General features: G+C 46.9%; 1 protein-coding gene across 1 annotated transcript in view; it reads left to right on the top strand.

The window, feature by feature from the left end:
* LOC146194949 (sodium-coupled monocarboxylate transporter 1-like) overlaps positions 1–20,709 on the top strand; it is a 158,568-nt gene that overhangs the window by 73,789 nt on the left and 64,070 nt on the right. Inside the window, exons 8-10 of the mRNA XM_084596682.1 lie at positions 9,841–9,929; positions 16,947–17,056; positions 17,463–17,530. Coding sequence (XP_084452808.1) covers positions 9,841–9,929; positions 16,947–17,056; positions 17,463–17,530 — 267 coding nt within the window. The remainder of the gene's footprint in view (positions 1–9,840; positions 9,930–16,946; positions 17,057–17,462; positions 17,531–20,709) is intronic.

The following is a 20,709-nucleotide window of genomic DNA, read 5'->3' as shown; positions in this document are numbered from 1 at the left end:
TAGGCTGCGACCGCGTTTGCAGCTGCCACCATGTGGTAGCGTGCTCTCGGCTGAGCGAAGCGTGCGGAGGAGGCACGCTTGCCCTGAGCTCTTTGCTATACGTGGTAATGGCCTGGTACGTATCCAGTGACTCCGCCCGTCGAGCACCCGCGTCCGAGATCCCCTCACCAGCTCGGCTGACAAAACCTCCAGCATGCTGGTGAACGGCCTTGTTCCCCGGGACGCCCGAGAGAGCCGGCATCACCAGATCCGCTGCGTTCCTATATTTTGGCAGCGTACAAAGAATTTTGAATGCAGTGGCGGAGATACGACTCCTGGCGAAGTTGTGAAGGGCCGTTTAGGAATCACTGAGAATGGTGCTGGTTTCGTTTTGAATAATCCTCTTCTACTCAGCCCGTGACCACCGTAGCTGCTACCCTGCGGGAAATGCTCACCGCACTCGCAGCGAAAGCCGTCTTTCATGTAATGTTGTATTTTGCCGCATCAACATACACTGCACTATCATCCACTTGATACTTTGTGCCTACCATCTTTGCCCTGGCCCCCCTTCGACAATCGCGGCGATCAGCTGGCATGAGCGTGGGGAGTGGTTTGACCAGAATGCGTTCACGCATCTTTACCGGCAAGATCACCTGGCTTGAAGGGTCGTCGCCCCTTATATACAAACCTCAAAGGATACACAGCCCCGCCTTAGTCTGCCTGAGCCGCTGCCCTTTCGCTGTCAATTGTTCCTCAATGAGCCCTTTAGAGGTGTTGTGGACCCTTAGGTATAGAAGTCTTGCGGTGGACGTGTTTCTGGGAAGACCGAGAGCCGCTTTGTATGCTTGCCTTATCAGGCAATTCAATTTTTCACTATTGGCCTTTTTCAGGTCCAGGTAGGGGGCAGCATACACGGAGCCGATTGAGGAAAAATGCCTGAACGAGCCGACATGCGTTGCCCTCTCCTATACCTTGTCGCTTAGTCGCCACGCGCTTAATTAGCTGTATGGTCTGTTGGATCGAGGTCGACAACCTTTCCAGCGTTACCTTGTTGCACCTGTTGAATTGAAGCGTTTTCAAATTAGCGAGCCAGTAATGCGCAATGTGATTGCTGACAACCTTGAATGGTCGACCGACAACCCGAACCTTCACGTGGCCTAGATGGTCGCGAGTAACTCGAGAATTTGGCTTCTGCTTTTGGGAGGGACCTGCTAGCGTTAGAAACACAACCTTTTTAACTGCGGCGCTCAACAAGGATGGTGAATATAGCCATTCTGCTTGAAGAGGTAAGAATTTCAGTCTAGTTGTCATCAAAAAGCCCGAGGTAAGAAGGAAACTTTAGGCAACGCTTAAATTCCACCAACGTTCCTGCTTGCGTTGATTTAAATTGAAATGGTACGTCTGCTTTCTTATGGTACGTCGAACTTTCGATTGACAAATTGTCTTTATTACGTGCTCAGTCTAAGAAATCGGCGCACAGCTTCTTCTCACAAGGCTGTGGAAACTAAGCGATCGTAGCTGTTTCCTGCGTGCCTGTTGAACTCCGCCCTTGTTTAAAATATGACCCAAAAGCAACGACTTCTCATACCTTAAAGGATATTTCTCTACTCTAGTTTGGAGTGGTCACTTGACTGCTTCGAGCACCGTCGGAAGCCTTTTAAAGTGACCTTCAGAGTTCGAACAGAAAAGAAAGATGTCGTTTAAGTGCACTAGACAAATCTGCCAATTGAAGCCATATAATGCAGTACCCATCAATCGATGAAAACTGGCTGGTACAGAGCAGAGGCCGAATGAATTTATCTTAAACTTGACGAAATCGTCCAGTGTTGTGGACGCTGTCTTCTCTCGATCTATTCAATTGATCCCTAATTTCCAGTACCAGCTCTTCGCGTCCATGGACAAAAAATACCATAGCTGTAGAACTGTCTACAGTGTTGTCAATACTAAGAAATGGGTCCACATCCTTCGTATTGTTGTTCAAGCCGCGGTAATCGACGCCAAAGTGAAGTGCAGCTTCTTTCTTCACTAAGACGACTGGGGCGGTCCAGGGGCTCTTCGACGGCTGGGCCAGGTCATGGCGAAGCATTTACTGAACTTGATTGCGTATGGCTTGGCGTTTTTGTGACAATACACGGTAGAGGCTTGGATGAAAATGTGCATTTTTCTCCGTGAAAAGGCGGTGCATGGCCAATCGACATTGACACACCCTCAATGCTGAAGAAAATAACTCGCTCTAGATTTCTAGCGACGTGCGTGTCTGGTCATGTTTGTTTCAGGGTAGGGCTGGGTTGATGTGAAACGTATGTGGACGACCTTGGCCAGGTGTATCTTCGTGTGTTTGGTCCGCGAGGGCAAATAAATCTCGGACGTCTGCTAACTTGTGGAAGAAATGGATCGCCGCGCTTTTGTTGAGATGCTTGTGTTCTACAGTGAAGTTTGTTTCCGGAATCTGAGTTTGTTCCTTTTCGAATTGTCGACATCTCTTGCCGTGCTCACTTCTCCACCCCTTATCAACTGGGTGATTCCCTCTAAAACGCCTACGGTAGTTTCGTTTGGAATTTAAGTGCTCAGTTGAAGCAGATAGTTTAGTCCTTTATTTCTAACGTTGCTTGCAAAGGCCTTCCGAAGCTCTGTCTTGAAAATGTCCCAATCCTTAGACGAAGGTTTACAGATAATAAACCAAATTCGTGCAGACCCCTCAAGTGTGAAATAGACTCGCCTCAATTTCAATAAGCCATCCCAAGCTTTGAAAGCTGCCCCAAGCTTGAAAATGTCGAGCCAGTCATCCCCATTTTCATCCCGTCGTTTTTGGAAGCTCGGAGTCTCCCGCGACTGGACGAAAGCTAGAGGCTCAGCTTGACCGGCTGATTTCGTCTTCAGGGGCATGGTCACATTTACTTCGGGTGAGCACCTCCAGCAGGTATCACGTGGCAGTGACGATGGCGTAGGCGAGGAAAGATAAAACTAATGCTGCAGTGAAAGAAAATATTTATTGCACTGCCTTGAGCCAGCAAAAGAGTAAAGCAATATGGTGGCGTCGAAAGTAGAAATCGCGCACGTCAGCCGTCAAACTATGAATCCGCGCTGCATTCGGTGGTTCTCAATTTATTGTAGGCTCAGAAACATCTCAGTAAGCGAGCCAGGAGATCATGGAAAAGTCCGGAATATATAGCAAACAGTTGTGCACAACTGCGATCATTCCCGACTAGTTTCGGAGAATACCGCACGACAAAAAAGTGATAGAGCCGCATTTCGCGATACCGAGCATGAACATATCCCAGGTAGCACAAAGTGGGCTATGAAGGGTGGGCCCCGGTGGGCCCGATGTAGACAATGCAGGACAGCCCCGGTGGGCTCAATGTGGGTGCTGCAAGAGGGGCCGACGTAGGCCCGAAGGGGGCTGTCGACAAAGCCTCAATGGGCCCCACTACGGGCCGATGCAGGCAGCCCTTGCGGGGCTGCCCACATTTTTCCGGCATTGTTAAAAGGGCACATCCCGCCAACTCCCCACGATGGTCCTACTTTGGACCGATTTGGGCAGCAGCTTTGGAGGAAAATTTGTTTTTTTTATTTCAGTTAGCCCCTCACATAATGACATAGGACCAATGCGGGTTCTATAGCGCTAGCCGCACTTGGGCTTGCCCTCATTATATTCATAGGGGTCCGACGCAGGAAATTGACGGAAAGGCCTAGTCCAAGTTTTCCCAATCAATATTTATGCACATAATTAATTATTTTATACATATCTGCACTTTCTAAACAGCCACAATATTAAATTTACAATAATTCAAAACATTATTCTAGCCGAAATGACTTCATGTACATCTTGTTCAGGCTATGGAGATGTGTGTTCTGAACAGTGATATTGTGCTGTGAGTTGCAGGCTGTCCAAAGCAACCACATAAGAGGCAACAGTTAGCAATCAGTTCGTTTTAGTGTTTGTAGCGGAATTTGCATGAACGCGAGAACTAAAGCCGTGTAAATTTCTAATCGACTAAACATGGCAACAACTGTTATACAAATCATCTATAATAGTAATTTAGGGCAACGTTTAATGCAAATAAAAGTTGGAAGCAATGATTACGCAATTGCACGCACGCCTTCTAGCCCCATTACGGCCGATGTGGAACCTACAGCGGTTTTGTGTGGGCAGCCCCAATTGGGCTGGGTGTTGGTTTTGAACCTAAAGCCCACTTGCTGTTGCACGTGCGTTCAAATTCCCCACAAGGGACCAATTTTGGTATCATGCGGGCTCTCCCGCCTACCAGCCCCATTACGGCACATGTGGGATATAAAGCAGCTTTATGTGGGCAGCCCCAATTGGGCTAGACGTTGTTTTTGAACCTAGAGCCCACCTGCTGTTGCACGGGCCTTCAATGTCCCCACAAAGGACCGATTTCGGTACCATGCGGGCACGCCCGCCTTCCAGCCCCATTACAGGCTATGTGGGACCTAAAGCGGTTTAGCTAAGGCTGCCCCATTTGGGCTTCACGAGGGCTTGCCCAAATTGAGCCCTTATTCATATTTCCCCTGCCCTCAAGTAACCTACAAGGGGCCGATTGGGGCAGCATTTGGGTTTGTCCGTTTTCTTGCCCCACTACGGCCGATGTTGGCCCCACAAAGATTTAATGGGGGCGGCCTTATTTCGGATCTATGAGGGCTTTCCCATAGAAAGCACACATTTAGGTTGAATTGCCCTCAAATATCCGGCAAGGGACCCTTGTGGTCTGGATGCAGGAATGTGCTCTACATTAGCCCAAAAAACGCCGCTATGGGACCCATGCGGGAGGAGCAGGGGCAAGCCCAAATGAAGCTTGCCCACTTTTGCCACATCGGGGACCGATGCAGGTTTTATGATGGTTGCCCCAGCCCTAATTGCCTACATCGGACCTACTGGAGCCCCACATTCTGTGCTACCTGGGTATACATAACACTAAATCGGTCCATACACTGCAATCAGTGATAAGTACGCATGCCGGTGGCTGCTGAAAACGGCAAATAAAGATTCTCGGCAATACAAATAAACCCTAAACGTTTTCTGCTACTTTTCGTTTCATAATACAGATTAGTTACTAGGTGGGCTCTGCCTTAGCACTGTGCAAAATGGTGCAAGCTCCGTGCCATTTGGGAGCAGGGCAATTATTTTCGCTCTACTGCGATAACACTCCTTAAGCGCGCAAAAATCATCATAACATTCTTGAAGGAAAAAAGAAATGAAGTAGCTGAAGTTTCTTTTAATACACAAAAAATATCTGATACCTTTACATTAAAATCCTAACAGCAATTTAGCATTATTTGTACCTGGGTAAGACAGTACGTACACAAGGAAGAAAGAACAGGACAGGACACATCGGCAGCTATCATCGGTTGTATTTGCAGACGCCAGCAAACATGCTTTTTAGTATGCTGCTGGCTAGTTAGGGTTGGGTCTGATATGCCTGCTTACCGTCTTTTCAGTTGACTGCTTTCTTCATACCTTGACGACTTGTTGTTCTGGCTGATTTCTCTGACTGTCATGCTTCATTTTACATATCACGTTTGTATTCCTGCTTTTCTGCTTTTCTTTTTTAGCTTAGTGTGTTGCTGGCAAGTTGTCGGTGGTGGTCAGTTTACTTGCTCACCTTATCCTCACTATTATTGTTTCACTTCTATGGTGAAGGCTTACCGCTCTTGATGATTGTCGCGATGAGCTGTGCCTTGTTTTCACCCATCACTTTTGGTTATATATCCCCCTGCTGTGACGCCCTCCGGGCGCAATGTAGGTAGATGAATAAATAAAAAAATAGATAAGAAAACGGAGACATTTGCAGAAACTCTGGCAGTTTTTAACCCACTGTGTTTTCAAAAAACGTGTTATCAAAGATGAGTTTCTGCCATGAAAAGCTTTATATATTTGTCGCGGACCCACTCGTCCCCCCTCTTCCTAAAGTAATACGTCTCTAGCAGCCTCGTGCCCTCTTGCCACGACTCTTGCTAAGTATGGTAATCTCATTAGGACGTGACTCCCACGCCCTGAAGTCTGCACAAGGTTCAGCAAAATTTGTTTCTCCACCCGTAGCAGCCGCGAATGATCCCCTGCTCGGTTCTAAACAGGACGCTCAGCTTGGTCTGTGTAGGCCTTAACCATGTTTACGGAATCTTGCAGACGACCTCAGTACATCAGTTGACAACCTGCTTATCACGCTTCACAAGGTTGCAACGTTGCAAAAGGTTGCATGTTGACAAGGTTATTGAACATGTAAAGATGGAAAGCTGATATGGCGTTTCTGAGGTGTTTTTAGGAGCAGAGAACCTCTCCCGATCTTGCTCACGCATTGTCTATATGCTAAGCTAAAGAGTGCCTGTAATATGAAGCACGTTACGCAGTATCCGCTGGCAGGGAGAAAGGCCTACATGGACCATAGTGGGCTTTGTGTTAATGAACGTGCAGGGGACCATTTGCTAGCGCTACAATGTAAAAAAAACAAATTAGGTTAGCACTTTGCAGACTGCATTGCGTGCGAGCCAGGGATGAATGAAATTAAGGTACCTGAAAGCGGACGTAGCAAGACGACACTAGAACAGCTAGAAACATATCAGTTGGGAAGAGGGCAGAAGAATGCGTCAGTGACACATCGATAAAGTGTTTGCCGGCAGGAAATAATTACCTTAAACGCGTTTTGTGAAACTGCGATGGGCTTGACGTTCTTTGTCTTTCTGCTCATGTCATCGGTTTTCTGTATAATTGCCACCGTGGCTGCCATACACCAGTAGAGAGCTAGCGCTCCTCCTGACGTTTCCTTCCTTCTGTGTGCGTTAACAGTTTTTCTTCAAACATCCTGTCCGGAAAACCCCGTGATGTGTACGCCCTATATGCGAGAAAAGTTAGAAAAGCCTATCTACAAGAGAATACGAGTACCACCTAGTTTTGTATTTGAAGACGACGCTTTTATCGACTGCAAACATATAAATGTTACCCGCGCAAACTGGAGCATCATAAATGCGGTAAATAAAACATAAGCGAAATCGTGGTTTCGACGGATAAATCTCTGGCCAGATAGGTTCATTGCGAAGAGTATTTAGCGCCGACAAATCGGTAAAAACTTCTCGTTCGGCTCTACTATAGGAGCCGAAACTTATTGTTATTTTTAATTATAGGTCGGCGCTCAATCGTTTCCGCCAAAACTGATTTTTGTAACTTACACGTTTTAAGCACTACGGCTGCTCGGAGCACTTGTGTATTCAAATATCAAGTATGCTCCAACTACTCCCTTTGATACTGCCGGCGCTGATATCCTCACTTCTGTGGTACAATGTGTCGTCTTGTCGCGGTCAAACTGTAGTGCTCCAGTTATTATTTTATATGAAGTACGCTATTCAAGAGAGCACATTTCTTCACTTCCTGGCAGTGACGAATAATATGATAACCATATTGCGAGTTTTGAAATGTTTTTCTTTTTAAATACAAGTGTACCATCACGAGATCTATTGAATTCAATCGGAACATTTTGGCTTGGTGAAACTGCGTTTTTCGTATTCACACACTTGTAACACTTATGTGCCGAAAACATGCTCATTTGGCATGACTTTAGTGAATCGCACAAATATTTGCGCTCAACAGTTTCTAAACAAAGCAACTAGTAAAACACCTCACGGCAGGGTCAACTATAGGGCATCCAGTAATGGCTTTGTAGCTAGAATGGTATTTAATATAGAAGTGCATTTTTACAGAAAGTGGATAATATAAGGTAACCTTTTTTTTGTAACAGTATATTGCTTTAAGATACAGAAGCATCTTTACAAGGTCTTTCAACATTGAGCTAGAACTCTTTAGTCAGCGCACGTCGACCTGCAATCCTGCTTTTACTAATTGCGTCAACGTCGGAAATTCTATCACTCACAGCAGCCTGAAAGTTTGCTGGTTTGTTTAGTATCAGATATTTTTAAAGTTGCTGCGGTGGCTTAGAGGCTGAATATCCGCATCGCGGGCAAGATGGCAGTGATTCGAATCCCGGTGCCACACAATCCCAGCGAAATAAAACAATTATCTGAGTGGCGATATAATTGCATAAACAGGTTTGGGGTGCGACCTATCCGGTGAGTAGCTCTGGAAACGCAGAAAACATTTGGCCATGGTGTAATACTTGGCCACAACCTTCTATTGGATTCTCCGAAAACCCTGGCCCTCATACCCCAGCCGATACGAAGCAACTAACGCGGCGTTCCGACCTGCAACGCCGGAAATTGTGCTAAGAATCACTGCCTCCGGACAGGCCGCCATTGAAACTGGCCTGACAACGTTTAACGCTAGAGCCATAGCTAATGCGGCTAGTTTAGCTGTAAATTTCGTATAATTAGACGATATGAAATGGGATGTAATAGGGCTTAGTGAGGTTAGAAGGCCGAAGGAAGCCTATGCTGTACTGAAGGCAGACATGTATTGTGTTATCGAGGTTTACCTAAGCGGCGTGAACTAGGAGTCGGGTTCGTTGGCAATAAGTGCATAGCTAATTGTATAGAGGATTTCTAAAGAATAATGAGAGGGTGGTAGGATCTCTAATTAAGCTCAATAAACAGTATACACGGAAGCTTTCACAGGCCTCCGAGTCTACATGTACTCACGGTGACCGGCAGTGTATAGTTTTTCCGAAGATGTAGAACTTTCAATGGGGAACGTAAAGGCACAGTATACTTTACTAATGAGGGACTTCAATTCATGGGTAAGGAAAAAGCAGGCAGGATAACAGGCAGTAGGTGGCTATGGCATTGGTTCAAGGAATAGCAGGGGGGAGTTGCTAGCTTAGTTTGTAGTGCGCAATAATCCAAGAATCGTGAATACTTTCTTCAGCAAACAAAAGACCAGAAAGTGGGCATGGAAAAACACTAACGAGGAGAGTAAAAATGAAATTGACTTCATAATGTGTTTTAACCCTAGCATTATGCAAGATGCGGAGTTAATCGGAATGGTGACATGCAGTAACTAAAGGATCATAAGATATCGCATTAATCAACATCTGAAGTGAGAACGAAACAGATCAGTACGAACGAAGTCCATCAAATAATAGAAACCGCGCCGAAAGGACAGAGAAAAAACCGGAATTATTTTTATTCTACTGTAAATCAAGAAGATATGGGCATGCGCAGGGCATGTAGTGCGACAAAGTATAAACCATGGTCGCTTAGTCGCTTAGGGATCATCTGTTAGAGGCTGTTGGGTCGCTTAGAAAAAAAAAATTGATTCCAAGAGAAGAAAAGCGCAGAAGGATGCTGCTGAGCGTTAAGTGGGCGAATGAGGTTAAGAAGTTCGCTGGCGTTCATTGGATGCAGCTAGCACAGGACCGGGTTAATTGGATGAATATGGGCGTGGCCTTTGACCAGGGTTGGGTATAGGCTGATAAGAATGATGACTTTTAACGTACCCAATCCATTAAAAAAATATATATTAGATGCCAATACTCCAATAGTGTATTTTGATCACACTATACTAAATAAAGATATACAAATAGTATCGACAGATAGCACCAAGATAGATGTGTCTTCGATGGTGCCCATGCCTAGCGGGTCGCTGTATCTTTATACGTCTCTCGCACAAGTGCAACTTCTCAGGCTCTTTTACTCCTATTGGCATTTGTTGCTCGGCACATTCGTTTTAGTCTAGTATACACGAGCATCTGTAGATAGCTTCCTCGGAACGTCCTATTGCAGGTGATTCGGTTTGCGAGAAATCCACAAGCGCGAATCATGTTTAACTGTTCGGCTGGCAAATGATAACCTTTCCTTTTTATTGCGCAGAACAACAAATGGGGGTGGGGGTGGGCTTTTATTTGTACGTAACACCTCGGTTTGCTAGCAAAGCACTTTGCAATGCTCTTTTTTTTCCAGATCATACCGTACTATGTGAACTCCCATTTTTCAAGCTTCGTGGGATTCTGTGGCATATTTCTGGCTGGTGTCGTTGGAGCTACTACCAGGTAAACACATAAAATTGTTGACATCAACAGGCACTATTAGCACGCTATTTAAGTCTATCGGATTAGGCATGGAGCTGGGGTGTGGGGCATTGTACCTTTCAGCAAGCCTACCCGTTTGCGCGGCTGCGTTTCCCCCGTCTGTGCCAGTATGTCCCTGTGTACATATAATTTGAATTTCTATTCCAACTTCCCGCATTCCTTTCAGTCTCTTTCTGACGTCCTTGGCCACTGCATCGTCTGTAGTTGGTGCCGTCAGCATTGCAATCGCTGCATATGAGTCGGTTAAAACTCGGTAAACAATGAAGTTATCTTTTCTGGCTGCAGTTTTCGTAATGGTGTTCATGGCTCCCCATATGGCAAGCACCTCAGAGCGTAAATCGTTTCCTCCAGGTAGGTGGCACGTGTGCTGTATATGGTGCTGGGACGTTGACACACACCCATGCCACACTCACCTTTTCATTTCTAATTGCGGCGTCAGTGTAGATGTCTATTGTATTCAGCGGTTTGTGAGGGAAGTTCCTTGCCCTAAAAGATGCCTAGACACCCCATTTTGCCTAATAATAGGTCGTTGTGGCCTTAGTGCGATTACCGGCGCCTGCCAAGGGGGCGAAGTGTCTGTCCCTAGATGCCTCGGAACAGTGTTGATTCGGTTGACCCATGCCATGGTCTGCTGCCCTTGCTCCATGTTTTCCAGTCGGGATCGCATTCTTATTTTTGCTTCTCTTATAATGTCTTGTATGGGTGCTATGCTGAACAGCTTAAGCGGCCCTTCATTCCCCGTGTGCTTAGGAAGCCCAGTAATGGTGCGAATAGTGGCCCTGTGTTGCTTTTCGGTGTCTTTGAGGTAGCGATTAGAAAACGCATACACAGGTGCCCCATTCAGAATCTTTCCGACAGCAACCGCTCTAGACAGTGTTTGGCACGATTTTTTCCGGGCACCACCGTACATGTTTGAAATCCGGCAAATCATACGAAATCATGGGAGTGCAGTTACGTTGCAATATACGAATCTATTTTGAAGAACTGCTGCAACTAGAAATCTGTGCCCCCAAGATTTTTGTCTGTCCGTTTGCAGACGCGATGTTGCGTTGTGCAAGATGCAGTGTAATCTGAGTTTTGGCGTTTGTGGAATTCTGGCCATCTATGGTTATGAGGTCTGTCTGTTCAGGCAAGAGCTGTAGCCCGAATGATTCAACGCTGTCAACAAGGCTGAAGATTGCTGCTTGTAGCTCCATCTGCATGACCTCTTCATTTGGGTAATCCACTGCTTCTGCCCATGTGGTGACATCATCTGCGTAGATGGTAAAGCGGGCCGAAGTGTCTCTCTCGAGCGCTTCAACTACGCGGGTTAAATAGCAAAGGGCCGAGGATAGAGCCCTGGGGCACGCCCTATCCAAGTAATAGGTTCTGGGGTTCCATCCCGAAGCTTTACCATGAAGCCTAATAGGTCTGCTTTGAAGGAAACTGCATAACCAATTATATGCGTTTTGGCTGGGATATCTGTTTGCTAATTCTTGTAGGATTACCTGTTGGTTTACATTGTCAAATGCTTTGAGCATATCAACCGCGAGGATATAATCCAGTGTCTGTTTGCGAGACCTGCGGTTGATTATTCTGCAGAGCAGCTAAAGGTAATCATGCGTGCCCATATTCGGATTGAATTCAGCCTGAGCCGGATGCAACCCAGGCTGTACGTATTCGATATAATGCTGTATTTTTGCGGCCATCATTCGCTCTGTCAATTTGCGGATATTTGGCGTGAGAGCTTTTGGCCGTAGGTTTTGTGTGGTACTTCCCTAATTTCGATATGGGGTATATTAATGATAGCTTGGAGTTTATCTGGCGCCATTCCGGATTCCCATGAATCGTTCACTATAGTTAAGAGCTGATCTTGTGTTTCGTCGTTAAGGTTTTTGAGCTCCGGCCATGTTACTCCGTCGTGTCCTGGGGCCGATTTCGGTTTGCCGTGCGCTAGTGCTGCCAACAGCTCGCCAAATGTAAATGGTTTTTCAAGTTCCATTATTGTGTTGTCAATTGTGATGGCCGGCAGTGGTGGCGTGGGTATATCAGAAGCATGTGGGAAGAACATGTAGACCACCTTTTCTTCGAGTGCAGCTGGGTACTCGCGCAGGAACCGCTCTGCCAGTGGTGGTGCGCTTTTCATTTTCCCCAGCAGGCTTAGTAGAATTCCCAACAGCTTTTTACGGCCGTGTGTACGGCCGAGCTTCACACAAGTGCTGTGTCAGGCATCTCTTTCGAGCTGTAGTGGCCTTCCTTAACATCTGTATTGCTGCGTAAGGATATTCACCTTTTGCCACAAGTTGGCAAGGTGCCTATCCATGTAGGTGGTAGTGTCGTCACATATTATTGTGTCTCAGCACCATAGCCGTGCTTCCGCTACCATGGCTCTGAATTGCACGAAGTCCATGACGTTTCCGCCAGTGGCTGTTAGAACCTTTTCCCAGTCGAGAACAACCATTTGCCTTTTTTCTGGAATCTTTTTTCGGTTAAGGGTGATCAAAATTGGTAAATGATTATTCCCCATGTTCTCATTTCCTGATGAATCCTAGTGTGGCCAACGTCAGCTCGGGTGTCGTATCTTGTTGTCGGGCGTGTAGTCCTATGCGCGTTGATGTGTCCGGGGTGTTGCATATTGTGGTGGAGTTTGCGGGCATCGATCACCACGGAATTTCCCCTCCCCCTCGAAGCAGAGAATAGCTTGGCTACCCCCTCTACTGATGGAGATGGCACAAGCAGATATTCCGACGCAGCCACTGACAACAGCTCAACCGACAGCCCTATCGGTAACCCCGGCACTTCTATGGCAAGCCAGGGGAAGACGTGGATGACTGGTGCGCCCACTACAATCGGGTGAGCAAATACAACCGCTGGGATGCAAATACCAAGCTGACGAACGTAGTATTCTTTCTTGAAGAAACGGCGCTAACATGGTTTGATAATCATGAAGCATCTCTTATCACCTGAGATCGCTTCATGGAAGAAATGGCAGCGGGATTTGGCAATGCCGATGCTCGAAAAAAGAGCGTCGAACAGACTCTGGCTCAGCGAGCGCAATTACCGGGGGATGCCTGCACAGCTCACATAGAAGTCCTCAAGCTGTGTAGAATAGTTGATGCTCGCATGACTGAGGAAGATGAAGTGGGCCACCTCCTCAAAGGAATAGCGGTAGACGTATACAGTTTTCTCATCTGCAAGGAGGATTTGAATACCGCCGCTGGTTTTACCTGACACTGCCGCACGTTTGAAGGTTTTGAAGAGACGCTGTATCATCCCGAAGTTTGGTCGGTTACCGAATGTCACAACTGTCGCCAGTGTGGACGTGCCTGAAGCGACGAGCATGGCAGAGACAATTCGACAGATTGTCCGCGAAGAGCTTCAGAGGCATCACGTTATTGGGAGTCATGGCATACCCGTCTAGAGTGGAATCTCTTCGGCAGACGATCGTGCACCTTCTGCCTGTTATGCTCCCTCTAATACAGCTCCTTGGGACATCCGATTCTCTGCTGCTCATGGCCCCAACATCCAACCACCTGCTACCATCAACGCTTGCAACAGCCAGCACGCTCGTCCTCCTCGTCGACACCCAGACCATGAAATGTTCGCCCCAAGCCACGATGAGCCTTACTCATCGCCTGAATATGAGCCGCCAGCGTGCTATACCTGTTGAATGATGAGCCACATTTCGCGTTTTTGCCGCAATATTATTCAAAAAGTAAGTCAAAATGTGATGTTAGTAAAAATGAAAGATGGAACATGGCGATTTTGTGTCGATTATCGAAGGCTAAATGTTGTTACTAAAAAGGACATGTATCCTCTGGCACGCATTGATGACGGCATTGATTGTTTGCATTCTGCCTCCTATTTTTTCTCAGTTGATTTGCGATCAGGCAATTGGCAGGTTCCCGTCCACCCAGAAGACAAAGAAAAGAGGGCATTCATTACCCCAGAAGGACTATATGAATTTAATGTGATGCCTTTTGGATTATGCAACTCTCCAGCCACCTTCGAAAGATTCATGGATACAGTTTTGCGCGGACTGAAGTGGAACATTTGTATGTGTTATTTGGACGATGCAGTAATATTCGGAACTACTTTTCCTGAGCAGAACACTAGATTAGAGGTTGTCTTGGAGTGTATTAAAAAAACTGGTCTGGTACTCAATTCCAAGAAATATTGTTTTTGAGAACGCCAGACAGTAGTACTTGTACATCTCGTAGACGTGGATGGGTTCAGGCCTGATCGGAAAAAAAATTCAAGCTTTCACTTCGTTTAACCACCGAAATCGTTAAAACAGCTCAGGAGATTTTTGGGACTTTGCTACTAGTTCTGGCGTTTTGTTTCGAAGTTTGCTGATCTAGCACATCCACTTGTCTTCTGCAAAAAGATGTGCCTTTCAAGTGGGTTACTGATTGTGACTCCACCTTTTGTCAGTTAAAATTTATTTTGACATCAGGACCTGTACTACGCCACTTCTGCCCATCAGCTCCAACAGAACTTCACACCGACGTAGCGCAATCGGAGTTGGTGCGGTCCTCATACAGCGCCACAATGGCAATGAACACGTCGTTGCATATGCAAGCCGTTTTTTAAGCAAGGCTGAGCGCAATTACACAGTGACTGAACAGAAATGCTTAGCTGTTGTTTTCGGTGTGCAACGGTTTCGGTCATATCTTTAAGGATGTACACTTAAAATTGTGACGGACCATCATTCCTTATGTTGGCTTGTAAACCTCCGTGACCCCTGTGGACGCCTTGCGCGGTGGGCTTTGCGCCTCCAGAATTCAATTTTACTGTGTCTTTTAAAAGTGGTCGTAAGCACGGTGATGCTGACTGCCTGTCACGGTTGCCTCTTGAAAGTACGGATTGCGAGAGTGAGATCTTGGATAAATGTATAACTGCTACCTCTACAAGCTTCCCCGATGTTGGTGAATACAAGATTGCGCAGCGGAACGGCATCGAGTTGACACCGCGTTTTGATGCGGCAAGTTCCCCGAATCCTGCGACCTCATATGCATTCGTGATGGTCTACTATACAAGAACTACTCGTCAGTAGGTGTACGGTTCCTTCTGGTAGTTCATACAAATCTTCGGTATCAGGTTCTTCGGGTAATACACGACGATCCCACGGCTAGACACTTGGGTTTTGCCAGAACCTTGCACAGGACTAAGGAACGTTTTTATTGGCCGAAGATGAGTCAAACTACTCAACATTATGTGGCCAGCTGCCTCCAGTGCCAGCGTTTCAAACACCCAACCCGCTCTGCGAACCAATTCATATTATTGCCAGCAATTGCAAATTAAGAGCATTTGGTGACGAAAAAAAACCTTTTCAACCACAAAACAGAGGGAGAGAAAAACATTTATTATGAGCAGGCGTGAAATATTCAGCCCTAGGTGGGCAGCCTCCTCAGTCCTCGAAGCCGTGGACCCGAGCCCTCTCCCGAGTCCGGCTGACCAGACTACGCTGATCCTCCACGCTGGGGCTTGACAGCATAGTCTTCCACTACTCTTCGGTTATGGCTATGGTGGTTATAGTACCAGTTGGTCCTTTGTATCCCCACACCATATGTTGTAGGGTGCTTGGTATGTTGCAAAATGCGCATTCATATCTGTAGGTGATTGGCGAGATTCTGTGTAGTAAGGTGCCGTGGACGTGGCTATTGGTTTGGATTTTTCGGAGGGGGACTGCTTCTTCTCTGGTTAGTTTCTTGTGGGCTGGAGAATATCGTCTTCTGTCAAGTCTGTAATGCAGGAGGATGTCATTATATTTCTTGGGTACATTTTGTGCGCTCCGAAACCGCTCTGGACGTGGTGCCCGGTTAGCATATCCTCGGGCTTAGGCGTCGGCAGCCTCGTTTTCTTCCAAGTCCCGGAGTCCATATGATGTAGGTATCTGGGAGATAATGAGTTGTGGCGCGAAGGAGGATTCGAAGTCCTATGTGGAAATTCTTCTCTTTTGGTAGTTTTTGCATGCAGACTGTAAATATGTGAGAATGTCGAAGTGTGCTTTGCTCGTCGAGACCGTCAATGCAATTGCGACCTCTTCGGCTGCGTCAGTGTCATTTGTTGGAATAGTTGCAGAGGTCTTTTTTGTAAATGTGGAATCCATTACGCTAATAAAGTGGGCTTGCCTTGCCGGGTATTTTGCTGCATGAGTGTATCTCGTTTCCGGATTGGTTCCGCGCGCTTTGCTCAGGGCCCGAACGTTTGCCAGGTGCCGGTCTTTGTTGTATGTAGGATGCATATTTAGCGGTATGGGGGCTACGGTGATGTATGAGCAGATTTCGTCCGAGATGCGCTGCTTGGTGTTTATTTGCTCTAAGCCCTCTTTGTGCCACAGTTTCTTGAGGGTTCCGCGTCCAGTGTCTGTTCGTTTTAAGTGTTCCAATTGATTTACTTTGTGGACCTCGGCAAGCTGCTCCCATGTGATATGAAGGCCCCGATGGAGGAGGAGTTGCGTAGATGCACGTTCGGATATACCGATGGCGATTTTGATGGTTTTAAGGATGACAGTATTGTGTTTTTCCATTTCTGCTTTCTTTATATCTGAATATGGTTTTCCGTATGTTATGCGGCTTATGATGAGAGCCTGGATGATGCGGACGGTATCTTATTTTTTCATACCGTGTCTTCTGCTGGCCACGCGGCGGACCAGGTGCGCCACTTGAGTAACAGTAGGCTGAAGTCTCGGGAGTGTTGCAGACCCTGATACATCTTTCGGGATTTAGGCCAAGAATGCGAAGAGAGTCTGCTTGAGAGATAGGGGTTCCGTCAAGAAAGATTTCCGGATCAGGAATGTCATCTTTTGGTGGTCTTCTTTGAGTTCTGGCTCTAAGAACCAGGAGTGCAGATTTCTCTGGTGCGCAGATGAGTGCGCAATTTCTTAGGTAGTTATTCGTGCAGTCGATGGCTTCCTGAAGGGCATCTTAAATTATATGGTATGTACAAACACAACACACTGCAACAAGTACAACATCATAGTTTTCTTTTTTGCAGCACAATATCTTCAATCATCAACTCTTTGGCTGCAGTTACATACGTCGAGTTTGTAGCCATATTTGGAAAATCGCAGTGCACTGGATCCAATTTTTTGCCGACGGGCTTGGGTAAGCTTCTGTACCACAGTGAAAATTGGTTTGGTGTGCAATCGGCGCTTCCTCTGCTTTTGATCCAAAATCCACAGTATTCCTCCGATTCAGTGCCGTTATATGTTCTTCTGATTTCACTGCACATATCACCTTATAAAAATTGAATTTAAAGTTAGTTTACATTATGCTTAATATAAATTTATTCGTAATATTGCTTTCATTGGAAATAGGCTTTTCTTGCTTAATTTGACAGAGCTTTTTCCTTCTGATGACTAGTTTTTGCAGCAATAATAAAACAAGTTGGCCTTTAGGGACAAATGCATGAACCATGCCATTACATGATTGAAAAGAATTTATTTATCATACGCTTTTATTGAAGAACATCGCCGTAATCAATGCTGATTATCTTACACCCCGTGCACAGCTATGGCGTCTGGTGCAATTATGAGTCTATACGCAGTTGTTGTTCCTTATATGGGATCCGCTGGCAGGGTAAGTGGACGCACGAAGTTCTTCTAATTCCTTTAGTGCATGGAGCAGTGCTCTCCCATCGAACAAATTCTTATGGCTAAACGTTAAGAAAGGCACTTTGCAGAAAAATGCACTTTGTTCGCAAGCATTGAATGTACATTCAATAGCGCAAATAGAACTTAGTAGTTACCACTGAATAATACGCAAAACATTACCGAATATCGCTGCACCCGCACACTGATTTCTTTGCTGAAATGACAAAATGTGACCTGGAAAATATACCGCTGATTGATCAGTATTGGCGAATTTCGTCTATGGGTCAAAACATGGAGCACACTCAATGGTATTAAATAGGGCCACTTTCATAGTCTCAAGCAGCGAAATCATATAGAAAAGCAGGAAATGCTTTGCTGATTATCCTGGGAACTCCAGATACAGGACTTTTGTGGCGATAACAGTGTTCCGATCTTTGCTACAAGCATAGACTGCGTTGATATAGCTATAATGTTCTGCTGCAGACAGCAAGCAATAAATCTATTCACAAATGTAAATATGCCCTTGCTTCCAGCTCCTACTTGTCATGATCATCGACATCTGCACGGATGTTCGAAGCCAATATATATATATATATATATATATATATATATATATATATATATATATATATATATATATATATATATATATGTGTGTATATATATTGAAAGGGGGTATTTACTGTGTTTTAACAGGGATAAAAGCCCTCTCAAAGTCGCAAGCCGAACCACACAAGAACACAGCCGGCCTAGGTCTCCACACGCGAGCTCGAGCAGCGCAGCGGCACTTCGTCGTCCTTATCCTCGTCTTCGTGGTATTGTCGCCTACTTCATCCTTGTCTTCGTATGTCCTCGTGCAGTTCACGACAATTTTCCCCGGAGCGAGGAGGAGCCAACCTGGCGACCTGTGGTGAGGGCAAGAGGAGCGGATTGTAGTACGTTTTGAGGCGGCTCACGTGCACAGTTTCGCGGCCGCGATGACGCATGTCCGAAGAGGTTGTGAGTGGCTCCACGATGTAATTCACAGGGGAGGTTTGACGGATAATGCGGTAGGGGCCATGATACTCGGTTTGAAATTTTGATGACAATCCCGGTGGGGTGCCAGGAACTCAAAGCCAAACAAGGGATCCTACAGGAAAAACATGTGGCGTCTGATCTTTATCGCAGTGATGCTTTTGGCGGCCTTGAGATTCCGATGTAAAACACCGGGCCAACTGGCGACATTCCTCCGCATGTTTGGCAACGTCTGAAACGAGAGTACACTCGGAGGAGTCGGGACGATATGGTAAAATAGTGTCCATCGTGGACGACGCCTCACGCCCATAAAGGAGGAAGAAAGGGCTAAATCCAGTAGTTGACTGCGTGGCGGTGTTGTAAGCGTATGTCACGAAAGGAAGAACAGCGTCCCAGTTAGTCTGATCGGTAGCAACGTACATCGTCAGCATATTTCCGAGAGTACGATTGAAGCGCTCAGTCAGCCCGTTAGTTTGACGGTGGTAGGCCGTTGTGGTCCGATGTATGATGCGACATTCGGCCAGTAGAGCTTCAACGATGTTGGATAGGAAGACGCGTCCTCGGTCACTCAGCAGCTATCGCGGTGCGCTGTGGCGAAGAACAAAATGATGTAGTAAGAACACGGCAACTTCACGGGCAGTAGTGGCGGGTAAAGCGGCGGTCCCGGCATACCGGGTGAGGTGGTCGATGCCGACGATAATCCACCGGTTCCCAGAAACCGTGCAGGGAAGTGGCCCGTAAAGGTCAACGCCAATGCGGTCAAAAGGGCGGGCCGGGCATGGAAGTGGTTGTAAGGGGCCAGAAGCACGAGGTGTGGATGACTTCCGGCGCTGACAGGCTATGCAGGAGCGGACGTATTTGCGAATATAACCGTACATGCCGCGCCAATAGTAGCGTTGAGAGATTCTATGAAACGTCTTGACTACACCAGGATAAGCACACTGAGGGTCGGCATGGAAAGAGACGCAAATTTCATGTCGTAAAGGGCGGGGAATGACGAGAAGCCACCGTTGACCATCAGCCATATAATTGCGGTGGTAGAGAAGACCGTCTCGCAGGGCAAAGTGTTGTGCTTCACGGCGTAAAGCCCCAGAAGGTGCAGCAGCGTTAGGAGAAGTGGACGCGATGTCGATAAGAGATGCGAGCCACGGATCTTTGCGCTGCTCCGCGGGCATGTCAGCGATGGTTAGAGAGGAGAGGACGGGATCAGCCGCCGTGGAGCAAGCAGGTTCGTTGGAGAGGGGAGAACGAGACAGTGCGTCGGCGTCCATGTGTTTACGGCCAGAGCGATATATAACGTGGATGTCAAATTCCTGTAGGCGGAAAGCCCATCGTGCGAGGCGGCCGGACGGGTCTTTAAGAGAGGACAGCCAACATAACGCGTGGTGGTCCGTGACGATGTCAGACTGGGAAGGTAGGGTCGGAATTTCGTTAATGCCCACACAATTGCCAAACACTCCTTTTCCGTAACTGAGTAGTTGCATTCAGCTTTAGAGAGGACACGACTCGCGTACGCGACGACGTATTCGTGAAAACCGTTTTCCGTTGTGCCAAGACAGCTACGAAGCCAACGCCACTCGCATCAGTATGAACCTCGGTGGGTGCTGTCGGGTCGTAGTGGCGAAGGATTGGTGGCGAAGTCAAAAGACGGCGCAATGCGTTGAACGCTTCGTCGCACTCGACCGACCACGCAGGTAAGTCATTGTTTCCTCCGAGTAGTTTCGTCAGGGGTGCAATTATCGAAGCAAAATTCCGCACGAAGCGCCGAAAATAGGAGCATAGACCTATGAAGCTTCGGAGTTGCTTGAGCGAAACCGGCTTAGAAAACTCGGCCACTGCGCGCAGCTTGGGCGGATCAGGGCGAACACCTTCCTTAGAGACGATGTGCCCCAAAATAGTCAACTCCCTGGCACCGAAGTGACACTTCTTGAAATTCAGTTGCAGGCCGGCGTCAGTAAGGCAAACCAAAACTTGCCGCAAGCGCTCTAGGTGCGTAGTGAAGTCGGTGGAAAAGACAACAATGTCGCCCACGTAGCAGAGGCAGATGTGCCACTTGAACTTGGGCAAGAAGTTATCCATCATCCCCTCGAATGTGGCGGGCGCATTGCACAGACCGAAGGACATCACATTAAATTCATAGAGGCCATCCGG

Source organism: Amblyomma maculatum, chromosome 3 (assembly GCF_055883805.1).
Source record: "Amblyomma maculatum isolate TAMU_Amacu chromosome 3, ASM5588380v1, whole genome shotgun sequence".
Classification (NCBI taxonomy): domain Eukaryota; kingdom Metazoa; phylum Arthropoda; class Arachnida; order Ixodida; family Ixodidae; genus Amblyomma; species Amblyomma maculatum.
This window is presented reverse-complemented; position numbering and strand designations above follow the sequence as displayed.